At 39.3% G+C, this 21,242-nt stretch overlaps 7 protein-coding genes across 7 annotated transcripts; 5 read left to right on the forward strand and 2 right to left on the reverse strand.

Moving 5' to 3' along the window:
* Positions 1 to 486: 486 nt before the first annotated feature.
* Positions 487 to 1,505, forward strand: L201_008052 (3,4-dihydroxy-2-butanone-4-phosphate synthase; the record flags this gene model as incomplete). Its single annotated transcript, XM_066223752.1, has 3 exons — positions 487 to 695; positions 828 to 1,132; positions 1,294 to 1,505. The coding sequence occupies 3 exons, from the start codon at positions 487 to 489 to the stop codon at positions 1,503 to 1,505; spliced, it is 726 nt and encodes a 241-aa protein (XP_066079849.1).
* Positions 1,506 to 2,112: 607 nt separating this feature from the next.
* Positions 2,113 to 6,709, forward strand: L201_008053 (uncharacterized protein; the record flags this gene model as incomplete). Its single annotated transcript, XM_066223753.1, has 20 exons — positions 2,113 to 2,356; positions 2,503 to 2,699; positions 2,752 to 3,187; positions 3,240 to 3,781; positions 3,857 to 4,056; positions 4,113 to 4,293; positions 4,362 to 4,477; positions 4,541 to 4,708; positions 4,762 to 4,870; positions 4,944 to 5,214; positions 5,270 to 5,302; positions 5,390 to 5,493; positions 5,550 to 5,642; positions 5,706 to 5,822; positions 5,874 to 5,962; positions 6,026 to 6,086; positions 6,144 to 6,204; positions 6,259 to 6,359; positions 6,419 to 6,619; positions 6,686 to 6,709. 20 exons carry the CDS (start codon positions 2,113 to 2,115, stop codon positions 6,707 to 6,709), a joined length of 3,348 nt encoding a protein of 1,115 aa, XP_066079850.1.
* Positions 6,710 to 7,506: 797 nt separating this feature from the next.
* Positions 7,507 to 9,945, forward strand: L201_008054 (mitogen-activated protein kinase CPK1; the record flags this gene model as incomplete). Its single annotated transcript, XM_066223754.1, has 17 exons — positions 7,507 to 7,598; positions 7,844 to 7,960; positions 8,035 to 8,113; positions 8,177 to 8,196; positions 8,274 to 8,334; positions 8,410 to 8,505; positions 8,584 to 8,710; positions 8,792 to 8,854; positions 8,917 to 8,946; positions 9,009 to 9,020; positions 9,082 to 9,119; positions 9,184 to 9,221; positions 9,294 to 9,303; positions 9,364 to 9,455; positions 9,543 to 9,600; positions 9,700 to 9,802; positions 9,896 to 9,945. The coding sequence occupies 17 exons, from the start codon at positions 7,507 to 7,509 to the stop codon at positions 9,943 to 9,945; spliced, it is 1,086 nt and encodes a 361-aa protein (XP_066079851.1).
* A 439-nt stretch (positions 9,946 to 10,384) lies between these two features.
* L201_008055 (DNA repair protein (mre11)) lies at positions 10,385 to 13,771 on the reverse strand (the record flags this gene model as incomplete). Its single annotated transcript, XM_066223755.1, has 20 exons — positions 10,385 to 10,408; positions 10,473 to 10,503; positions 10,577 to 10,776; positions 10,834 to 10,952; positions 11,007 to 11,058; positions 11,115 to 11,157; positions 11,227 to 11,246; positions 11,304 to 11,382; positions 11,457 to 11,676; positions 11,737 to 11,860; positions 11,919 to 12,011; positions 12,068 to 12,236; positions 12,301 to 12,486; positions 12,539 to 12,837; positions 12,919 to 13,015; positions 13,081 to 13,127; positions 13,227 to 13,464; positions 13,537 to 13,546; positions 13,638 to 13,678; positions 13,737 to 13,771. The coding sequence occupies 20 exons, from the start codon at positions 13,769 to 13,771 to the stop codon at positions 10,385 to 10,387; spliced, it is 2,127 nt and encodes a 708-aa protein (XP_066079852.1).
* Positions 13,772 to 14,162: 391 nt separating this feature from the next.
* On the forward strand, positions 14,163 to 15,838 carry L201_008056 (uncharacterized protein; the record flags this gene model as incomplete). The annotated part of the gene is made up of 7 exons (XM_066223756.1): positions 14,163 to 14,349; positions 14,432 to 14,512; positions 14,589 to 14,715; positions 14,781 to 15,156; positions 15,279 to 15,450; positions 15,576 to 15,664; positions 15,740 to 15,838. 7 exons carry the CDS (start codon positions 14,163 to 14,165, stop codon positions 15,836 to 15,838), a joined length of 1,131 nt encoding a protein of 376 aa, XP_066079853.1.
* A 377-nt stretch (positions 15,839 to 16,215) lies between these two features.
* Positions 16,216 to 18,400, reverse strand: L201_008057 (peptidyl-prolyl cis-trans isomerase-like 3; the record flags this gene model as incomplete). The annotated part of the gene is made up of 8 exons (XM_066223757.1): positions 16,216 to 16,351; positions 16,436 to 16,494; positions 16,600 to 16,659; positions 16,746 to 16,907; positions 17,039 to 17,077; positions 17,151 to 17,186; positions 18,010 to 18,260; positions 18,355 to 18,400. 8 exons carry the CDS (start codon positions 18,398 to 18,400, stop codon positions 16,216 to 16,218), a joined length of 789 nt encoding a protein of 262 aa, XP_066079854.1.
* Positions 18,401 to 19,480: 1,080 nt separating this feature from the next.
* L201_008058 (uncharacterized protein) lies at positions 19,481 to 21,018 on the forward strand (the record flags this gene model as incomplete). The annotated part of the gene is made up of 7 exons (XM_066223758.1): positions 19,481 to 19,583; positions 19,756 to 19,948; positions 20,022 to 20,110; positions 20,171 to 20,229; positions 20,342 to 20,437; positions 20,534 to 20,653; positions 20,755 to 21,018. 7 exons carry the CDS (start codon positions 19,481 to 19,483, stop codon positions 21,016 to 21,018), a joined length of 924 nt encoding a protein of 307 aa, XP_066079855.1.
* Between the last annotated feature and the right edge of the window lie 224 nt (positions 21,019 to 21,242).

The raw sequence follows: 21,242 nt of genomic DNA on the forward strand, positions 1-21,242 counted from the left end.
ATAACAGATGAAGCTACTGACTGAAAGATTAATGGTTTACATAGACTTACAGCTAGGTATAGTGGTCTTATGCATACAACATAATTTTCCTGGGTGATTCACCAATTCCTTTTATATCGTGAAGATAATGTCCTGTTATGTCCGCCGACTCAATTCAGGCACAATAAGTATACCACTGAGCACGTAAGTGAGCATCGGCGGATCCCGTCGGAATATCGAAAAAATAACAGACTCGCATAAATAAGTTAGATGATTACCAACGTCCATGAAAAAGTTGGTAAGCTCAACAGATATTGATAATTCACCTATAAACGACATAAGAAGAATAGTCCCATACAGCTTTGTACCTCAAGTCCGATCAGTACAAAAACCTTTCAAATACGATCAGTGCAGTTTTGGATATACCTGGTAATATCCACCGTCAGGATAGGATAAAACAATAGGTTGTGTATAGGTTTAATTGCACATTATCACTAAATATCAACAATGTCCCGTCCGTCAGCTGTCTCATCACCGGCTAAAACACCACCTTCACCTTTCCAATTTGACACTATACCAGATGCTATAGAAGCTATATCTCGAGGGGAATTTGTGGTGGTCATGGATGATGAATCAAGAGAGAATGAAGGTGATTTAGTTTGTGCTGCTAGTAAGATAACAACAGAGGGTATGGCATGGATGATAAAGTGGACTAGGTGAGTTTATTCGGTCTCAATCCAGCTTCACATATCGCGGCCAAACATATAATTTATATATGTTATTGGGTAATGTTTATAGTGGAACGCAGCAAACTGACCCTTCATTATGTGCGATATACTCTATTATAGTGGATTCATATGTTTATCATTACCACCTTCCAAACTAAAGGCATTAGAGTTACCTCCATTACTACCTCCATCAGGTAAATCACAAGATCCTAAAGGAACAGCATATCATTTAACTGTTGATGCGAATTCATCGAAACATCCTGTAACAACAGGTATATCTGCACATGATCGTGCATATACAGCAAGACTATTAGCGAAAGAAACCCCTGAAGCAGATGATTTGACTAGACCAGGTCATATGGTTACTTTGAGGTATAGGCCTGGTGGTGTAAGAGAAAGAAGAGGTCATACTGAATGTGCTGTTGGTGAGTTTTTCCGATTATTCTATCTACTACCCTCGTCTGAAGGACGATATGCAACTTGGTACATGTCTTTAGTCAGAATAGAAGAAAAAGACTGGAAATGTTATTGGTATCGTTTATCGTTAATATTGAATTGTCGCTAATATTTCCCTTGTGTGCTACAGACCTATGTTACCTAGCAAATCTACCAGCAGCGGGATTATTATGTGAATTGGTACATCCAACTAAAGAAGACGGATCAATGGCAAGAAGAGATGATTGTTGGAGATTTGCAAAAGAATGGGGATTAAAGATAATTAGTGTAGAAGATTTAGCTGAATACGTACAGAAAAATGGTAAAGGTTTAGTGCCAACTGCCGAAGAACATCAAACATAATTTGAAGAAAAACAACATGACATTTGTAAAAATCAGATCAGATGACATCAATGCATAATCTATAGATGATCGTATTCATACGCACAGCTGCCTGCTCATTGTCATAACCCCTTTTTGGGCTCCTATCCTCTGACTTCCTGCTGCTGATGACACCGGGAGAGAAGGCATCGTAGCCTATTCTCTTCCCCACCGCTTCTTAGCTACCATTGATCCCTTAGTATCCTCAGTAGATAGATGTCTATACAGTTCTGCAGCATGATATAGCGATAAGGAGACATCCTGCTTCCAAAATCCCAATTATGTAAGCAATATTCAACCATCCCATCCGACAGGTTCAGGTCCGTGCGTGATTAGATGTGGCGGTTGATTGTATCTTTCGTCAGATCGGCGATCTCCCCTTATCTACTAATCTTTTGTCGGGTTACGCGACTTTAAAGAAAATGAATTTTAAATCACCTCCACTCCACTGCTCCTCTGCAAGTAAGGTATCATTTACTTTTCATCTCCTATCCACCTAATTCATCTACTTTACTGTCTTCTGCTTTTTCATCCTCACCTATTCTCCCCTCATTCCCTTCAAAAAGGCGTAAAATAAATAAATACAAAAATGCCACCTAGAAGATCAGTTCGTCGGTCATTACCTACACCAGCTCATACCAATTCTTCCCCTTCGACAAATGGAAGTACTTCAGTGGCAAATAGTTCCACTAAAAATGGTTCTAGAACAGTAAAACTTGAACAACCTGATACACCTACAAGCTTGAATGATGAAGATCCTCTCGCATTGCAGCTGGGATCAGAAGCTAGTGATGTAGATGGTATAATCACACCGAGTACGGTCAAGACAGAAGGTAAGTTGTCTTTTCTAATATAACTTTCTTTTGTCACCCATCTATCAATGAATTCTGAATTAAACGCTTGGATCGTTTCTTCAAACCCATCCAATTCAATTTATTATGCGTACAGAGCAGAAGTACTGACTATCTTCCCCCCACAGAATCACCCTCCAAATCAAAACCTTCTTCTTCTTCTTCTCCTAGATATCGACTTGATTCTGTTACTTTGCCGACTAGAAGATCAAAATTGGGCTTGGACAAAACTGATAGTGCCGATAACCTCACTCTAGACAGTCCTTCTGTCATCGGAGGCAATCAAGCCAATGGCCCTATAAAAACAGAGAATGGGGATATAGAGGTATGTTAACTTATCTCGCGCAAAATCATCAAGCTGACGTTTGGTGTTTCAGATGGAGGTTGATCAAGAAGAGACCAAGCCTATCACTCCATCAACCACATCTCGTTCACGCAAAGGTAAAGCCAAAGTTGATCCATCAGAGCAAGCACCCTTCAACATCGGTAAACATTCTTCAGTCTCCAAACAGTCAACTTCCGACCTTGCTTTGGATGCGACAAAACGCAGTCGTTTGCCTAGAGCGAGTAAAGGACGAACGAAAGTAGAATCAACTCCTCCTACCACAGATGAAGAAACAGAAGATGATGGTACATATGCTATGGATAGTGAAGAAGAAGAAAAACAATTAAAGCAGGCTATCAAAGCTTCTACCAAAAGAGCTAAGACGGAGTCGAACGCTTCAAGCGCAAGTAGTACGCCGAACGGTAAAGGACGAAGCACAAGAGGTAATCAAGCAGCTCTTAGAGCTGCCGTAGCTAAAGCTGCAGAAAGTGAGTGGGCTGCACTGCACCTATGTCTTCGTCAGCTGACGAAAGCACAAAGAGCGACTGAAAAAGCCAAATGGTACAACTACTCCTTCTACTCGAGCCAATACTTCAGCAGGGGATATGACGCCAACCTCAGCTGGATCCAATGCAGGAACAGATGTCACACCGTTATCGGATGACGACTCTGGGCTTTCAACTGTTTTGTCCAATATCTCAGCTGATGAAGCAGAAATTACTGATTCGGATCTATCAGATTCGGACTTCGATTCAGAAGATTCACTTGCCTTAGCGCCCCAGAAGAAGAAATCACGTAAATCTGGTAATGGCAAAGGCAAAGGTAAATTCGCAGGTGACGGCCGTACTCTAGATGGTAAATGGATCGAAGAATTGGCCGATGAATTAGGTTCTGAAGGTGAAGGATTAGATCCGGAAGAAATGAAACAGATGAGTCTGAGGAAAATGAGAGAAAAGGCAAGACAAGCTAGAAAAAGAGCCGAAGAATTAGCTGCACCTAGAAAGAAGAAAGAAAGAGAATTGAGTAAGAAATTAGGTAGAAAATTGACAAATGGTGAGAGGAATCTGGTTGCTCTTGGAATGGTACGTTGTTGTTTATTTCAGCTTCTTCCATATGCTCCGTTGAAGCAAACAGCTGAGTCTCACGACACCTTACAGAACCACCCTGAACTCGAAGACGTTTGGGGAGATCTGAAAGCAAATGTTGAACCTGTCAAACCCGTTACTATGGAAGCTCATAGGTCACTCAAATTGACATTATTACCATTCCAGAAGGAAAGTCTGTATTGGATGAAGAAACAGGAAGAAGGTCCTTGGAAGGGTGGTATGCTGGCTGATGAGATGGGTATGGGCAAAACGTGAGTCTGTTGCAACGCTTCAACCTTGAGGGTTTGGAGACTTATTTCGAGTTTAGAATTCAAACAATCGCTCTACTCTTGTCTGAACCACGAAGAAAACCTTCATTGGTTGTTGCACCAGTCGTGGCATTAATGCAATGGAAACATGAAATCGAAACTCATGCAGAAGGATTTACGGTCTGCTTATGGCACGGTCAAGGAAGAATGAAAGCTGCCGAGTTGAAGAAGTACGATGTAGTGAGTTGACACAGCGTTTTTCGCATATCTGTCAGACGGACTAACTCATCGTGTCTATTTATAACTAGGTGCTCTCATCCTATGGAACCCTTGAAGCTGCATTCCGAAGGCAGCAAAGAGGATTCAAAAGAGGTAACAATTTCATCAAGGAGAAATCACCAATGCATGAGTTTGAGTGGTACAGGTGAGCTCCTGAGCATCTTGCTTTCTATGTACCTTGAGCTCATCTTCCAACCCGTATCACCAGAGTGATTCTTGATGAAGCACACAATATCAAAGAAAGAAGTACAAACGCTGCAAAAGCAGCTTTTGCTCTTCATGCTACTTATAAATGGTGTCTGTCAGGTACACCTCTACAGAACAGAGTTGGCGAGTTGTACTCTTTGGTTAGATTTTTAGGCGCTGATCCGTTCAGGTATGTTAACGATGTTGAGTGAGCCTCAGTAGCTGACATGTCTACACCCATAGTCACTATTTCTGTAAAAAATGTGACTGTAAATCGCTACACTGGCAGTTCAAAGACAAAAGGACTTGTGATTCTTGTGGTCATAAACCTATGGACCATGTTTGTTTTTGGGTAAGTGCGCTTCATATTCAGCTGTTTTTTTCCTCCAACTTAGGATCAACCTGATTAAATTGTGTACGTGCAGAATACCGAGATCTTGACGCCGATCGCAAGATACGGTATAGAAGAAGGTGGACCGGGACATACAGCATTCAAAAAACTGAAGATTCTTCTTGATCGAATGATGCTCCGACGAACGAAACTTGAAAGAGCGGACGATTTGGGTTTACCACCGCGAACAATAGTTGTTCGGAGAGATTTCTTCAGTCCACAAGAGAAGGAATTATACATGTCTCTATTCACTAATGCTAAAAGGCAATTCGCAACATATGTTGGTCAAGGTACCGTCTTGAATAGTAAGTCAGCTATGAGAATCATATTGGGTTTATGAGCTTACCTTTGGTCGAATAGATTATTCTAACATCTTCTCTTTGATCACAAGAAGTGAGTCAGCTGGCGAAACTCCATCATTCGTTCTTCCACAGCTGGATTACTCGCAAGCTTCCGATTTTAAACTGATCCTGTCTGTAGTGCGACAAATGGCTTGTCATCCCGATCTTGTCCTTCGAGGTCGAACCAGTCAACTGGTAACGAATGCGCCAGAGGGTACGGTCTGTAGATTGTGTAATGATACAGTAAGTCAGCTCGATATACGTCGCGAGAAGGGTCGTGAGCTGATTACATCATCCAGGCCGAAGACGCGATCATGTCTCAATGTCATCATGTTTTCGATAGAGAGTGTATCAGGCAATATCTGGAAGTCAAACAAGCTAGAGGCCACAAAGTGAGCATGACAACTTACATCGTACCGTCAGATTGCAGAGCTGATTGTTGCTATTTTCCCCAGCCTGAATGTCCTGTTTGTCATATCGAAATATCTATCGATCTCGAAGCCGAAGCGTTAGATCTGGAAGATAATAATAGAAAAGCTAGACAGGGTATATTGAGTAGATTGGATTTGCAGGTATGTTACTATATAAGGTTGTGTGCCTGTTCACTGACGCGTTTGAGATAGAATTGGCGATCTTCATCGAAGTTGGAAGCTTTGGTAGAGGAATTAGAGAAACTGAGAAACAAAGATTGCACTATCAAATCACTTGTATTGTAGGTTCAGCTACGGCACTATGGAAGATGATCATGGCAGCTGATCTGATACCACATTCGCAGCTCGCAATTCGTATCTTTCCTAGATCTGATAGCATTTAGACTACAGCGTGCGGGTTTTAATGTAAGTGCATGTTGTCGGGGTCTGACAGAGACTGTCAATGCTAATATCTGTAATCAGATATGTCGTTTGGAAGGTGGTATGACTCCTCAACAGCGAGATGCTACGATTCAACATTTCAGTGAGTAGCCAATTCCTTGCTATTGCATTATCACAGCTGACAGGAGAACCTTAGTGAACAACACGCATGTGACTGTCTTTTTGATTTCGTTAAAAGCTGGTGGTGTAGCATTGAATTTGACTGAAGCAAGTATGGTATTCATGATGGATAGTTGGGTAAGCTTTCATGTCAAATTCCGTTGATGGGCAAAGAAGCTGACTCTTCACGTAATTAGTGGAATCCATCGGTAGAATATCAAGCGATGGATCGTATACATAGATTAGGTCAAAAGAGACCTGTTAAAGTGGTAAAATTAGTTATAGAAGATAGTATAGAAGATCAGATTGTACAACTACAACACAAAAAACTGGCAATGACCGAAGCCGCTTTGAATAAAGATCCAGATGCGGCTTTGGGTAAATTGACTGTGGAAGATGTAAGTCAGCTCTTCCTTCCTCCAGAAGTGGAAAAGCAAAAAGCTAACGATATGATCGTATTGCAGTTGGGTTTCTTATTCAAGTTATAGACTATCCGATCATACTAAATCCAAAGAAGATGTTGTTCATTAGGTTGCTATTTATATGTTTCTTATATCATGATATTCATGTTTGTATAAACGAACCTTTCATGTAACTTATCTTATCATGTCATTTATATTCATGTCATAAACATTAAATAAGTGACCCAATTTAAGACGCGTCTTACTTCGCAGCTCAATATTATGATGATACGTCAGATCCACGTGAAATGATGGCCAAGGAGCTTATTGTTCTTTTTGAGTTTACAGGTTACAGAGTGGTATTCAGTTTCAGAATTCAAATAAAGAAGTAGAGAAAGATATTCACAATAGAGAAACAAGAAGAAGAAGAAGATTGTAGGATTGCCGAAAATTGATTTTGATTTATCTTTATTGTTTATCAAGGGTTCTTTGGATCAGTTGCAGTAACGACAGGTCAAGCCAAACCATATCAATCACCAAAAAAAGAGGAATTTTGATCACCAAAAAAGCACAGACACATCAAAGATTGACAATAGACAGCTGGACTGTACTCTGTATCCCTTCCCTCATACTATTACTACTGTATCATCAACCCTCGTTCCTAATTATCTCCATCAACTTCATACCATATCCTTCACAACAATCATTATCACTAATAGACTTTGTATTTTGAACAATAAGCTACCAATATCTATTAGTATTCTTCATCAGTAATTCACTTCGTCTTGAAACGATTTCTTCATCTAATTTAATACGACGATAACAGTCTAGAACACTTCTTCTCTAATCCAAATACAACAACACATCCTCTTTCCTCCGCCAACATGACAGTTGATCAATCCTCAATTCCATTCAATGTTTCAGAACATTATCAAGTTTTAGAGGTAATAGGTGAAGGTGCTTATGGTGTTGTAGTGTAAGTTCCCTTACTTCTCTTTTTTCCCATCTTTCCTCTTCTACCTCCTATAAATTCGCTGGAGGTATTCTTATCCATGATGCTACTGAAGAAGAGGGGTATACAAAGTCTTCTGTTTGAACTCAATTGTATTATGTGAACTTTTGCTAACCATCCTTTGACCTTCACTACTGCTCTTCCCTTCTCTCGGTCTGTTCTCTCCTCTGTCTGTAATAATGATAATACCTCCCTTCCCACTTTTACAGTGCTGCAACACATATAGCATCAGGAACTAAAGTAGCTATAAAGCGTATAACACCTTTCGATCATGCTATGTTCTGTCAGAGAACATTGAGGGAAATCAAACTATTGAGACATTTCAGGTAAGCTATTTTCTTGAGTGTCCCAGGAGGATCATTGCTGATATGATATCTTGATTCGATTGTGAATTCCTCAGACATGAAAACATTATTGCCATTCTTGATATCATTGCTCCCCCAAGTTATGATCAATTCCATGAAGTTTATCTAGTACAAGTAAGTCAGCTGAGAAGCGAATCGTTTCAATGAAAGCAGCTGATACGATACAACGCCTTTCAGGAACTCATGGAAACTGACTTGTAAGTATTCATGCGGAGATAGCTTCGGTGATCTGGGAGAACTGGAAGAGCTGATTATACACTCCTACTTCACACAGACATAGAGTTATTAGAACTCAGGAACTATCGGATGATCATTGTCAATACTTCATATATCAGGTGGGTTTAAATCGACCTCGATCTAAGAGGGTCACAAAACTTGGACTGACGATATTTCTTCAATTTATTGTGTAGACAATCCGAGGCTTGAAAGCACTTCATTCAGCCAATGTGCTTCATAGAGATTTGAAACCTTCAAACTTATTACTCAATGCCAATTGTGACTTGAAGGTATGTCTTGTGCTCCAAATCAGCTGCATTTCCCCAAATTCGCATACTGTCTGATAGCTGAATGGGTGATATTTACAGATATGTGATTTCGGTTTAGCAAGATCAGCAGCTATGCCACCACCTGATTCAGGTCCAAATGGTGGTAATGGATTCATGACAGAATATGTAGCTACAAGGTGGTATAGAGCTCCGGAAGTTATGTTATGTGAGTTCTTCCACTCTGTTCAGCTAAACATACCACGCAGTCTCTGCGCGTTAGCTGAATATCGCGTTTACTGCTTTTTAGCATTCCAAGAATATACAAAAGCTATTGATATCTGGAGTGTTGGGTGTATATTAGCTGAAATGAGTGAGCTAATAAAATCTCGACGGGATTTTAAGACCAAGCTGACATCACGAATAACGAAATAGTCAATGGAAAACCTCTATTCCCTGGAAGAGGTAAGTAAATTATACTTTATACAAACAATATTGAGTATCAAACTGATATTGACAATCAACAGATTACCATAATCGTAAGCTGTCAAAGGTCGGTTCAAAAGCATCATTCTACCACCACTGACATCTCGTTTCCAGAGCTAGCTTTGATTCTGGATGTACTGGGAACGCCGACCGTATGTAGCAGTCATTACAAAATAACCAAATATGTATCTAAAGCTGATGAGATATTTCCTTCAGATGGATGATTTCAACGAAATTACTTCCCCGAGGTCAAAGTGAGTTCTTTACTGGAGGATGAATTATGTTATTATAGCTGGACTGACATTACCTTCTTCGATACTGCGTAGAGATTATTTGGTACGTGATTAATCGTTACATTTACGCTTCGAACAGAAACATACTAAATCCAAGGATTAGAGAGCACTTGATTTCACACGACGACAGGATTTTGCTGTAGTGTGTCCAAAAGCTAAACCTAACGCGCTTGATCTACTGAGGAAATGCTTAACGTTAGTCTTTTGTGTTTTTCGTCTATCGTCTTTTCTACTATTGATCATTTGAATATTCAAGCTGATAAAATTTATTCACAATTACAGTTTCTCACCTAGCAAGAGAATTACAGTTGAAGAAGCATTAGAACATCCTTATCTAGAGGTCAGTTGTTCTGTTGCTAAGCCAAATTAAGAGCATCGAAATCAACTGGCTGACTGATTAATAATACGTTGACTTTGAAATTTCATTACATGTACATAGCCATATCACGATCCAAATGATGAACCTGGAGCTGAACCTCTAAAACCTGACTTCTTCGATTTTGAAAATAGACAAGATCAATTAGGTAGAGAAATGTTGAAACGTAAGTTGGCAGTTTTCACATCAGCATTCAACCTCAGCAAGTCTCAGAACGGCCGGACGACAAAATATTGATGTCAACTTTCATATGAAATAGGTCTGATTTACGCTGAGATTCAAAAACCAATTCATGATGATCAAGAATGATGAATTTTTGTAGGTGAAAATGATCGCGATATAACTATACATATACATATATATGCATACACAATCATCTTTTACATTTTAGATATCCATAATCTGCATGCATGTATTGTACGATTTTCACTCCTTCCTTGAAATGATAATCTCAACTGCTGATGCTGCATCGAACGATGTGATCTGGAAAGGGTTACTTAATTGGCAGAGTGACCCATAGCATGATTCACAACGATATGCATACAATTAATGACATAGCGTACAGGGATGTACATATTTGGCTCATGTATGACAGGTGGAGGGTATATGATGTATGATACAGATATATGCTGGATATAACGCCCATCGTTCTACTACAGATTAATTCACTTTCCATTGTTTATGTGGAGTTCTAGTTGCTTTACCTCCCATAAGCCTTGCTTTCCCTCAAACGTAATTTCTAACATCCTTAATCGCTATCTGATAATTCAATCTATCAAGCATTATCAGATTTGATTTCGATAAATCGTAATTACATGAGCTAGCTGAACACTTACAGGTTTAGAAGCTTTACCACCCTTTGAGAACCTACAAACCCATCGATCAATCAGCCTTCACTTGATCCGGATGCGTGATTTCGCCCTCGATGATTACAACTTACGTCAATTGAGATTGTTGCATACCTCTGCCGCTTGAACTTGCTTTTGCTGGTGCTTTTCTAGCAGGCGCTCTGGTGGCAGGTTTAGCAGCTGGTTTGCGGGCTGAGCTAGCTGTGGAAGCTGCACCTCGTTTCTTGGGTGCAGGAACAACTTCCTCTTCCTCTTCTTCTTCCTCCTCTTCGGAATCAGAAGCGTGGTCGAACTATATGAGAAGGATGAACAATGTGTACGTTATGAGACGCAAGCTTCCAAAACTCACTAAAGGCTTCTTCCCTTTTCCCTTAGCCGAAGCAGCCTTCCCTTTACCTCTTGCAGTACCTTTAGACTGCTGAATCGATCCATCAGAGTCCAGATCCATCTGATTATCGTCCTCCGCCACTGTATGACAAATCAGCATTTTGAACCGTGAAACGGTAGTATTACATTACTCACGCATGCTGTCTTCGTCCGAATCTTTCTGCCTACTCTTGCCTTTCTTAGGCTTCTTTGCACCGAACGATAATCAGCTAATATTGTATACCATCTTGCCAGTTTACTTACCTCTTTAGGCACAGGCCGAGCTTCGGCATATTGTGAAGCGGCACTGGGGAAAAGTCAGCTTTATTCGCAGGTTCACAACGGGGATTTCTGAATAATAAAGCTGATAACTGACTGTTGTTTTGCTTGCAACATCTAGAAGACAGGCAGGTCAGCATAATACCAATCTCAGATCACATGATGTACACATACATGATCTTCCACATCTTCTTCATCTACCTCCTTGGTTCGCATATCTCGACCCACCATTTTAAGAGTATCCGACACAAAACTGTGCCCAATTACTTCAGCGTAGCGCCTTGTGGCAATAGTAAAACAGAAGAATGTCATATAATGTTTACTTACTCCTTTATAGCATCTTTGTCGTCTTTCTCCACAAACCGCATGACCGCATCTTCCATCCCATTCTCCACTAAGACTTCCAAGTTTTGCGCTTGAAGATATTGCTTAACGAGATTCGCCATACGGAGTTTGGCAAGCCGGTCGTTGGTCGTCAATAGAGCAGCATCGTTCTCGTCCCATTCTTCTTCTTCTTCATCGGGTAGATCGGGGTTATTTTTGACTTCTGTTTAAGGGTGAAGCATAAATGTTAGCTTAAAACGATACGCACACATCATCGACTTGCTTCTCTCTGTAGGCTTTTTCTTTCGGTAATACTGTAGGATATCCCTAGGATTGGCGACTTGATCTACGAATAATTGCCCAAATCGCACGGGATTTGTCATCTCCTTTGCATCCGTGGTTTCGACCTAAAGGTTCAAAGCTGATTAGTCATATGCATTATACGAGTGTCTCGACAAACTTCACCTTGAGTCTAATCAAAGGTAACATCATTTTCGCGTCGGGATCGGGATTTCTTTCTTTCCAATTGACTTTGGCTTGTTGGATCAATCTTTCAACCTGCAACGACTGTTAGCTATGTGACCTTTGGATGTTGACCATGCATTGAAACATACTTCTTTCTTTAAATATTCCGTGATACTGTCCTTATCATCCAAAGACAAGGCTCCTTGTTCGGCAGCGTATGACAAGATAACTTCGTCCATCTCGAATGGTCGTACGGTCTTGAGCGGGATTTCAGCGATCTGAAATTGCGATCCCTGAATTGACATGATCCCGACGTGTCTGTGACCAATAATAAGTTAGCTGAATCCTTAATCAAAAGATGACAAGAGCTGCAGCTACTCACTTCGGTATTGCTTCCCCAGGCGCTAGACTTGTTGCTACTGAACTACCAGGTTGAGATATCCAGTAATCTTTGCCTTCCACTTTTTCGGGAGTGATTCGACAATCGTGTTCATGACCCCAGACCACAAGACGAATAGCATCATCGAACATTCCTTCAGGAACTGACTGCTGAGGTCCATGTTTGACTCTAACCAAGTATATGTAAGCAGTGACTTTAGCATCCTCAGCCGATAGCTTACCTGTTTTGGTGAATCAACAAGATATTAAACCAATCATCCTCTGCTACGTCTCCTCCCTCAGGCATGTACATTTTTACCCTATTTGACCTTAGCTCGTAATGCATTCTAGCATCTTTGACGTTACCTACTCCATATAAAGCTAGATTGGTTGTACCTTTTCGGAGAAGAATAGGTTTTATCCGTATGCCTTTATCAGTACCATCATCTGGAACAGCTTCATCAGGTGCTAAATCCACCTTTCCGAAATAGTTAAGTACACCAGATACCGAAAGAACGTCTAATGCGCATAAAGCTCCTTCCTAGCAAGTTAAGTCTGTCAGTTCACCATCTGTCTCAAACTTTAATGATTGTAACGGGAATTAGCAATGAGGACTACTTACAGGACCAGTCCCTTGAGGATCGTCATGATTACCATGTATGGAAAACACAGGGATCGCGATATTCAGATTCGGATCTTCATAGTTGACAGCTGGAAATCTATCAATATCTGTATGAGCTGGCTGAAGCACATTGCCGTTATATATCACGATACGACAGCTCACGAGAAACCAGGTGCGCTGCCATCATACGGATCACTAAGCAGTTCGAACTGTTATAGATTGTTATTAAACGGTATATCATCTTAGCAAATCTTAGCATTAGTGAGGTTTTTGATTCATAGGTTAAAGAGAGAGGCGAAACCACTTACTCCGATAGGCTTATCACCGAGAGTGTATTCCCTCAACAATGCGATTGTTTGATGCATACATGTTCTACTTGGCCGGTTTTCGTGAAAAAGATCTCCAGCAAGTAAGATGAAATCTACTTCAGCATCTCTTGCAATTTCCAAAATTTCCTTGAAGGTGTTGATAGCGTCTTGGCCTCTTATAGGATCTTTCTCGGCGTAACCTATGTGATTATCGGTTGCAAGCATGATCCGAAAACAGCTAAGAGAGTCATATTCATAAGCTAATTTCTTTGGAAGAAGTATCTGAAATGCAGAATAAAAAAAAGCTTACTTGTCAGGATCTATACAGTATCATCAGTATCGCCTTGAATAAGTATTGATTGTCTACAAGAAAAGAAGGATCGCTGAGAAGGAAAAGGGTTAACGACTTACTTGGCTGCACAATCGATAGGTTGGGCTCATCCCCAGCTTCACTATTACTTGGAGTGATTAGCTATAAGTCGACCAGGACGGGAGATTGTCTATACCTACCTAGCTGCAACACGATCTCCATTCACCGTGGCCATCTTTGCTCGATTATATCGTTTGAAGTTTGAGGAAAGAGGAAAAGAAAGAGAAGAGGAAGATGAGGAAGATCAATTGTAGAAGTAGTGAATGTCTCAAGTGGAGGTTATTCTGTTAGCTACTTCACGTGTTAATCGAAAACCGGTTGACGGTCAGTGCGTCTAGTTTACACACGTCAACTGAACGGGATCAAATTCAGTACATAGTAGATCATTAGTACTTGTTCATGTTGAAGAAAATGTTTTGACGCGTTTGGTTGATTGGACTAGAGACCGCGTGTGAGAAGATGAAATAAGGCATCATCTTTCCTTTTGATGTTCTTCATTCAACATAAATACATAAAGCATTTTGAAGATCAGTAACGACTATACACATTCGCTCATTTCGACTACAATGTCAGCCCAAGCAGGTCCTTCGAGGCGAAGGAGGTCGAGCAATAACAATGACGATTCACAATATATGGCACCGACACAAAAAAGGAGGAAGATAACAGATGTCAATAAGATATTCGAAAAACCAGATATAGAAGAACAAGTCAGGCTGGGGAAGGAGTATAGAGCTCTACAGAATGAAGCTGATGGTGAGGACTTCACACTCTCAGTGTTGTAAGAGGCTCTGTAGGGGTACTGGACTAACTATCTTGCTTGGTTGATGTGTGTTAGAAATACGAGCAAATCTGGCAAATACTACAGCGCAAGATTTGATGATAGCTATGAAAAAGCAAGAGGGTCTTTTTGTCAATGGTACGGATATCCCTTTACTTATTTACGGTTTAAGGAACAGTCACTGATTGAAGTAAATATCATGTCAAACGTGTAGTCAAGGATACAGGTATAGGAACATTAGATGCGAATTTAATGAAAACGAATATTGAAAATGCTATGGCAGTAGCTAAAAAGTTTAAGATTGATGGTGTCAGTTTTGATATTGATGAATTCTTATTGAAGTAAGTGGGTTTATAATTGGGGGGTTTCTCGCTTCAGAAAAATCGCTTAACTTTCCGGTCTGTAGAATCAAATATCAATTAGGTTTAAATAGGATGGAATTAGATGATCAAGATGCGGGATCAAATGATGAGGATGATGACGATGATGATGAATTAGATGAATTTCAACAAAGAAATGGAAGGAGTAGTAGAACAAAGGGAGGAACCAGAAAGGGATTTTTAGGTGATTGGGAAAAGATTGGATGGATGTCAGCAAAGTTGTATAGAAGAATACCAGGTGTTGAATTCATGTATGGGCCTTTATCAAAAATACATGAAAAGAGAAAAGTGAATCAAAGACAAAAGAAAAAACCTTTAGCACCTGAGATCAGACCTGAAGAAATCCAAACTCAAAAAGGTGAAAAGAAAACAAAAGATGATTTCACTTCAAATGTTAGAATGGTAAGTTTTACACTTCACGCTTCATAATTTGTATTTGCGATTCGAATGATGGTATGAATCTCTCTATTTTATGATCAGACGATTCATGCTGATCATCATAAATAAAAATTTCTATGCCATAGGTGAAGAAAATTCTGATACATGAAGACGATGGACAAGGTATAAATTTCTTTAAATTAGTGATACATCCTGAAGATTTCGGTCAAACGGTCGAAAATTGTTTTTTCGTTTCCTTCTTATTGAATGGTGGTCAAGCTGGTATTGATATAAAAGAGGATGGTGAAATACTGATACGTGAGTGTGCTCATGAGTTATACCTATTTTCGCTTCTTCTCGGATACATAGATAGTTATAAAATCTTTGTCCGATACATGCCCAAATACAAAATACTAATTTAGTCATTCCTATTGCCTTTATAGGTAACACTGATGAGATCATTGATTCAGAGACAAATAATCATCCGGTGAAGAACCAAGCAGTAGTCGAATTGGATATAAAGACGTGGGAGGTAAGTTATTCTATGCACTGAACACACGTGAGACGAGAAAGCTAATGAATGGTTTCGTTTTATCTGAACGAGTAGGAAGCAAAGCGTATATTCGATATCACGGAACCAATGATACCACATAGAGATTATACTGCTATACGTAATCAATTGTCTGGTAATTCGTGGTACAGTTGATATTGTTCAAATTCGACAAAATGGGGTAGCGTTTTTGCGAATGATAATATTGATTTCAATATTACGTTAATAACAATGACGATAACGATGGATAGTATGGATAAGACTGATAGGCAATTGAAAAGATTGTGCCTATTTAATGCATTATAATGATATGTGATGCTCCATCTTTCTGACATTATTTTGTCTATATGGCTAACTTGGTGTTGGAGAAACAGCTGAACCTTCTGTAAGATTTGATAGCTGATCACTTTTGTGTTCGAGAGTATCAGCATTATGCTAAACCGCATTATCACGATCATAATACAGTTCGTCCTTCTTGCCCTTATATGGAAGTATCGACGTAATGACAAATCCCTTTTTCTGTTCTTCATTGTTTATTTTGTTTGATCCGCTATCGGGTTAGCATGTATTGTGATATTTATCAATTTGATTTCTGATAAAGGTTTATTTTTTGGATTTACAGGTACCCTTTCCATTGAATCTAAAGTTGTATCTAAACCATCTATCACTCTGCAGGAGAAGAAAATAATAAGAACATTTTAGTATCGCGCTCATTACAAATTGATAGACGTGTGATATGATATAATGACCTACTTCCCGAAAATAGTATATTTCCCATCTAAACTAGGTTGTTTGCCGTACGTTATGAAGAACTATTGAGGAAAGAGAGTAGTATACAACACTGTCAGCATTTCTTTCCTAAACAATCAAGTTTGCGTGTGCAAAAAAAGAGTAGGGACATATATAGCACTACTCACCTGGGATTTATTGGTATCTGGACCTGCATTTGCCATAGCCAGTATACCTCTGTTATTAAACTAGAATTTGACAGAACAGACGAAAAGATCAGCTCCCAGTCTTTGAGAGGGACGATCAGAATATCAAGAGAGAAGAAATTACTCACCCTCAACGTCTGTCTTATCTCGTCATTGAACGGACTACCATATATACTTTGACCACCTTTACCAGTCCCAGTTGGATCACCACCTTGAATCATAAATCCTTTTATATTTCTATGGAATATCGTATTATCATATTGCCCTGATGCACACAGTCCTAAGAAATTCTATTCAATGAAAAATGTCAGCTCGATGCACTCATTTTGTATATCGTAGGAAGCAAATGATCAAGCACGAAGCCATGAAGGATAAAGAATGAGGTAATGAGGGGGGGGCAAGGTTTCGACTGTTTATTCACCTCTGCTGCTCTAGGAACGGATTCACAGAATATCTCGATCTATATGCGCAGGCCATGTTAGTAAGCTAAGAGCCTTTGTATATTCACATCGCAGAAGCTGAACTCAACTCACCTTGATATCTCCATGTGACGTATGTAAAGTAACGGACTGTTGTGAAAAAGGAATCATAATTTAGCGTTTGCTTCAAAAGTCGAAGTACGCTAGCTAGCTTGATTTACCATTTCGTGATTACTCCTATATCACTGAGTATTGTATTCCTCTGACTGAACAAATTTGACGGTTTGGTGTTATGATAAGGTATAATTGAATGTGCATATATGCTTATGAATCTGCATTCGAGAACATCAACAAATATCGTTCGTAGCCTTCCTCCACTTCGACTGAATCTGTATTTACGTCAAGCCTTATCAATCCCCCTCACTTAGTAACAATAGTTACTCTACTCGAAGATGGCTAAGCCTTTTTCTTTTTTGGCTAACAGTTATCTTCGCGATCATCAATGCATACTCTACTTCATGTACAGCATGAATTCAACACCTTAGCATTAAGTGCGCAGTCTGCTAAATACATGTCTAGAATTGTGAGACATTCCTTATATCCAATCACCATAGCCAGGAGTGGCGGATGAAACACCTTCAAAGGACGCAGTACAGTCATCTTACTTGGACTCTTTGACACTATGATAGTTTGGATATGACATTGTCAAATACTTATCTGTTGCCTTTTTGATTTCTGTATTGAATTGGTCCATGTTGCCTATAAACAGATTGTGAAATGGAAGTCAATCAACCGTTCATCAAAAGATGTATCTGATGTATGATTTCGCCCCGAAGTTCAGGTACCGAATGACCATCTATGGATAGAGCTTTGCTCTGGCCAGAGAAGGACAAGGAAAGCACTTACCTTCGAAACTGCACGTATAGCCCATGCTACCCAGCGGGGGATTGAACTCTTTTTTCAATTTACTCACATAACCTTCCATAGGTGTGGACAACGTTGAGTCTTCCTCTGTATCGCCTTTCGAATTTTGCGAATCCATAGATCCGAATAACTCTTTTCTCTTTCCTCTTGACTCGGCAATGCAATCATTGAGAATCCAATCTGGAATCGCCTCGTGAAGCTTTCTTGAATAATCCGGTGATGCAGGGTGTCGATATCCTTCATCTTTCCAACGCTTAACATGTGTTGGCAACGTTCCAATTAAGGTATCGTTAAACAGTTCTAGAAAATGGAGCAAATACCATTAAGCGCCTTTCCAATTTGGAGTTATCAAAATTTTCTGATATAAGGGGTAGCGTTGCCATCGAATACATACCAATACTCGATTTAACAGTTTCATATTGTTTGGCTGAGTACAACATGAGATAATGCAGATATAAGTGGCAAAAATTGCGAGAAATGAAGTATAAAATGTGTTTAATTGAATTTGGCAAAAAGCTGTCAACAATCCGAACAGGGGTGTGGAAGTTAGATCACTGCTCAAACAGTTTCGATGCTTTGTCACTTTCAAGCGGTTTTTATACCCAATACAAAATGCTTATACCGTAGCTCTTTGGCTTTTTTGTGATTGCGTCATATTCGTACATCCCTTGATAAAATCGAAGTAACAAGTCTGCTTTGGTATTTCCAGAAGGCCTATCAGATCATGTGGTGTTATGTCATGATGTCGATATTGAAATTTTGTTCTTTGGTCGTATTTAACTCAGTGACTAGTACTTACTGGTCACACTGATGAAAGTTGGACAAAGACGACAGAGATTTAGAACCTGCCAGAGACAGCCTCGGGTTCAGACAAAGCGCAATACTTAACAAAACACGCAAACGGGAGGTTCTAACCATCGTTTTATCCTAAGCTATGAAAGGATGTGTATTGTATAACATCGATAACCTCACAAAAGGGGGAGATGGGTCTGTTTCAGTTATTTTTAGGTGAAATTCGCTGTGGGATCCCTTATCTTGATTATGTATACTGTATTGTATCAGATAATATGTTAAATAAATCTCCCGCATTTTACTACATATTGAGCGTTGACTTGCTGTAAGGCGGTTTTATTGTCAATTTGTATATATCGTATGAGAGGACATTATATTTGAAAAACCAGAAAAAGAACACCAAAAAAGAAGAGAAAAAGAAAATAAAACGAAAAGTTGCCAACAGTCCGCACAGGAAAAGCAAAAAAACGAAACAGTAAATCGAAATAACAGATTAATTATTTGTTCATTAATCCTAAAACCAAGAGTTTCCCCTATTCTCGCTGTCATAGGTCTTGGTATCGTGAACATTGTGTAAAGTGTTCTTGAAATCCAAATCCAGAAGTTCAGAATATACAATCATTCCATCTCACAAATCGAAGTAAAAACAAAATAAAACGAGGAATAATCACGGGATCGGTCCCAACCATCTCTAGATACTCAATTGCACTGCCACACATTAGTATATAATGGTTCAAGAGGATAGCCGAAAGAAGGAGCAGTCGAATAGTGTGGAAGTAAATAGGGGCTCGAACGTAAGGGCAAATATAAATAAAGTTAGAGCTTACTGCTGTAAGTTCCAACCTTCTTGTTTCATACCGCTCTTTAACATTTTTCACTTATCTCGCAGCTTTATCATTGCGGACCTAGATATCGTGCAATGCCTGATTCAAGGATATGCATAGCTCGTTCGAACTGCAGACGTCGGACCTAGATACTAACCTAACTTTGATTTTATCTGTAGTTTCAGGATTGTATATTTACTTACCAATATTAGCAATTTTAGTTTGGTTTTTCGGTTTATTAATCTTGTTGATATTATGGATAGTAAAAGGAAAACCAAGATATCAATCTACTCAAGCTTCTATAGCTTTTATATCTGATATAGGTGCTGCTAATCGAGCTCTGTTTTTGAGTATTTGTATAGTGGTCATTATGTAAGTGTTCATTGGATTATCGTGTGATCATTCTATTGTTCACAATGATTAACAGATCCCATCCTATCTACAGACTATATTTTTCAACGGTATGCTTTATAAGAGCTCTAAGACATCAAGGTAGATTACCTGAGACTGTACAATTGAAAGAAAAGATATTCAGTAAATCATCCCCTTCTTTATTTTATAACATGGACGTAAATGCTGATGGTATTTGAATAGGTTGGCTGGCAATTTTCTTTTGTGCTGTAGGTTGTATAGGTCTATTTGTACTTGCCAAAGTAAGTTGAGCATCGTAGTCCAAGCATAATTAACTTTCTCTTCCTATGATCCTCTATGTTTCTTTGCCAACTACCAATCAAGCATAATATACTAACAGATCCTGAACATTAGTGGAACTGCTGGGATTATCCTAAAGTCCATTGGTACGGTACATTCATTTTCATAATTGGCATTTCATTTTCAGCAATTTGTCAGACTGCCGAAGTTGTAAGTTTTGTTATAATCCATATTTCAGATTTCAACCTATCGGGAATCAATACTTATTATATTCTAATCTTCATTCGGATGATACTACCAACATAGTGGTGTCTGAAGAAGGAACATCCTCATCGAAAACATCTAAAAAGAAATGGTATAATCAAATTAATTATAGTAATTTGTTCAGTCATTTTAGCAAGTACTTTTGGTGGATTCTATTCCTATGTAAGCATTTCCTTGCCTGTCCATTGCGCCATTTCTGAAACTTGAGCTGCATGTATTTTTCTATGTATCCTGTGTTATAACTGACTCGTTGAATTTGATAGTGTAAAGGTAAAAACTTTTCTGACGAAGGTCACACACCATTACAATGTGAACATACAACTTCAACAGCTGCAATTCTAGAATGGACAATAGCTTTCAGTCTAAATCTATATTTTATCACTTTGATTATCGATTTATGGCCAAGTAGGAAAAACAGTCCAAGTCATCTAAAGAATAATGTTGATTCTAGTACCGATATTATTACTACCCCGAAAGAGCAGTCTGAGAAAGTTGATGACGTCAAAATACAAACAGTCGCGGTGTAATTGGGTACCCATGCATGTCTGTTTTTGTATACTTTGTGGATGGATATGAATGAAGATATATTGTAGATGTTGGGGGTGCGTTTTTTGACCTGAATTAAGTAGACATGTTGTATTATCGTATTGAAGATGTCGGGGCAGAGGATAGCGGAAGTTTTACGGCCGAAAGCGAGATCATAACATTGAGGATGTTTAAGGATTGTCGGTCGCTGAAATACTCAATTACT

The sequence above is a fragment of the Kwoniella dendrophila genome, chromosome 11 (assembly GCF_036810415.1).
Source record: "Kwoniella dendrophila CBS 6074 chromosome 11, complete sequence".
Classification (NCBI taxonomy): domain Eukaryota; kingdom Fungi; phylum Basidiomycota; class Tremellomycetes; order Tremellales; family Cryptococcaceae; genus Kwoniella; species Kwoniella dendrophila.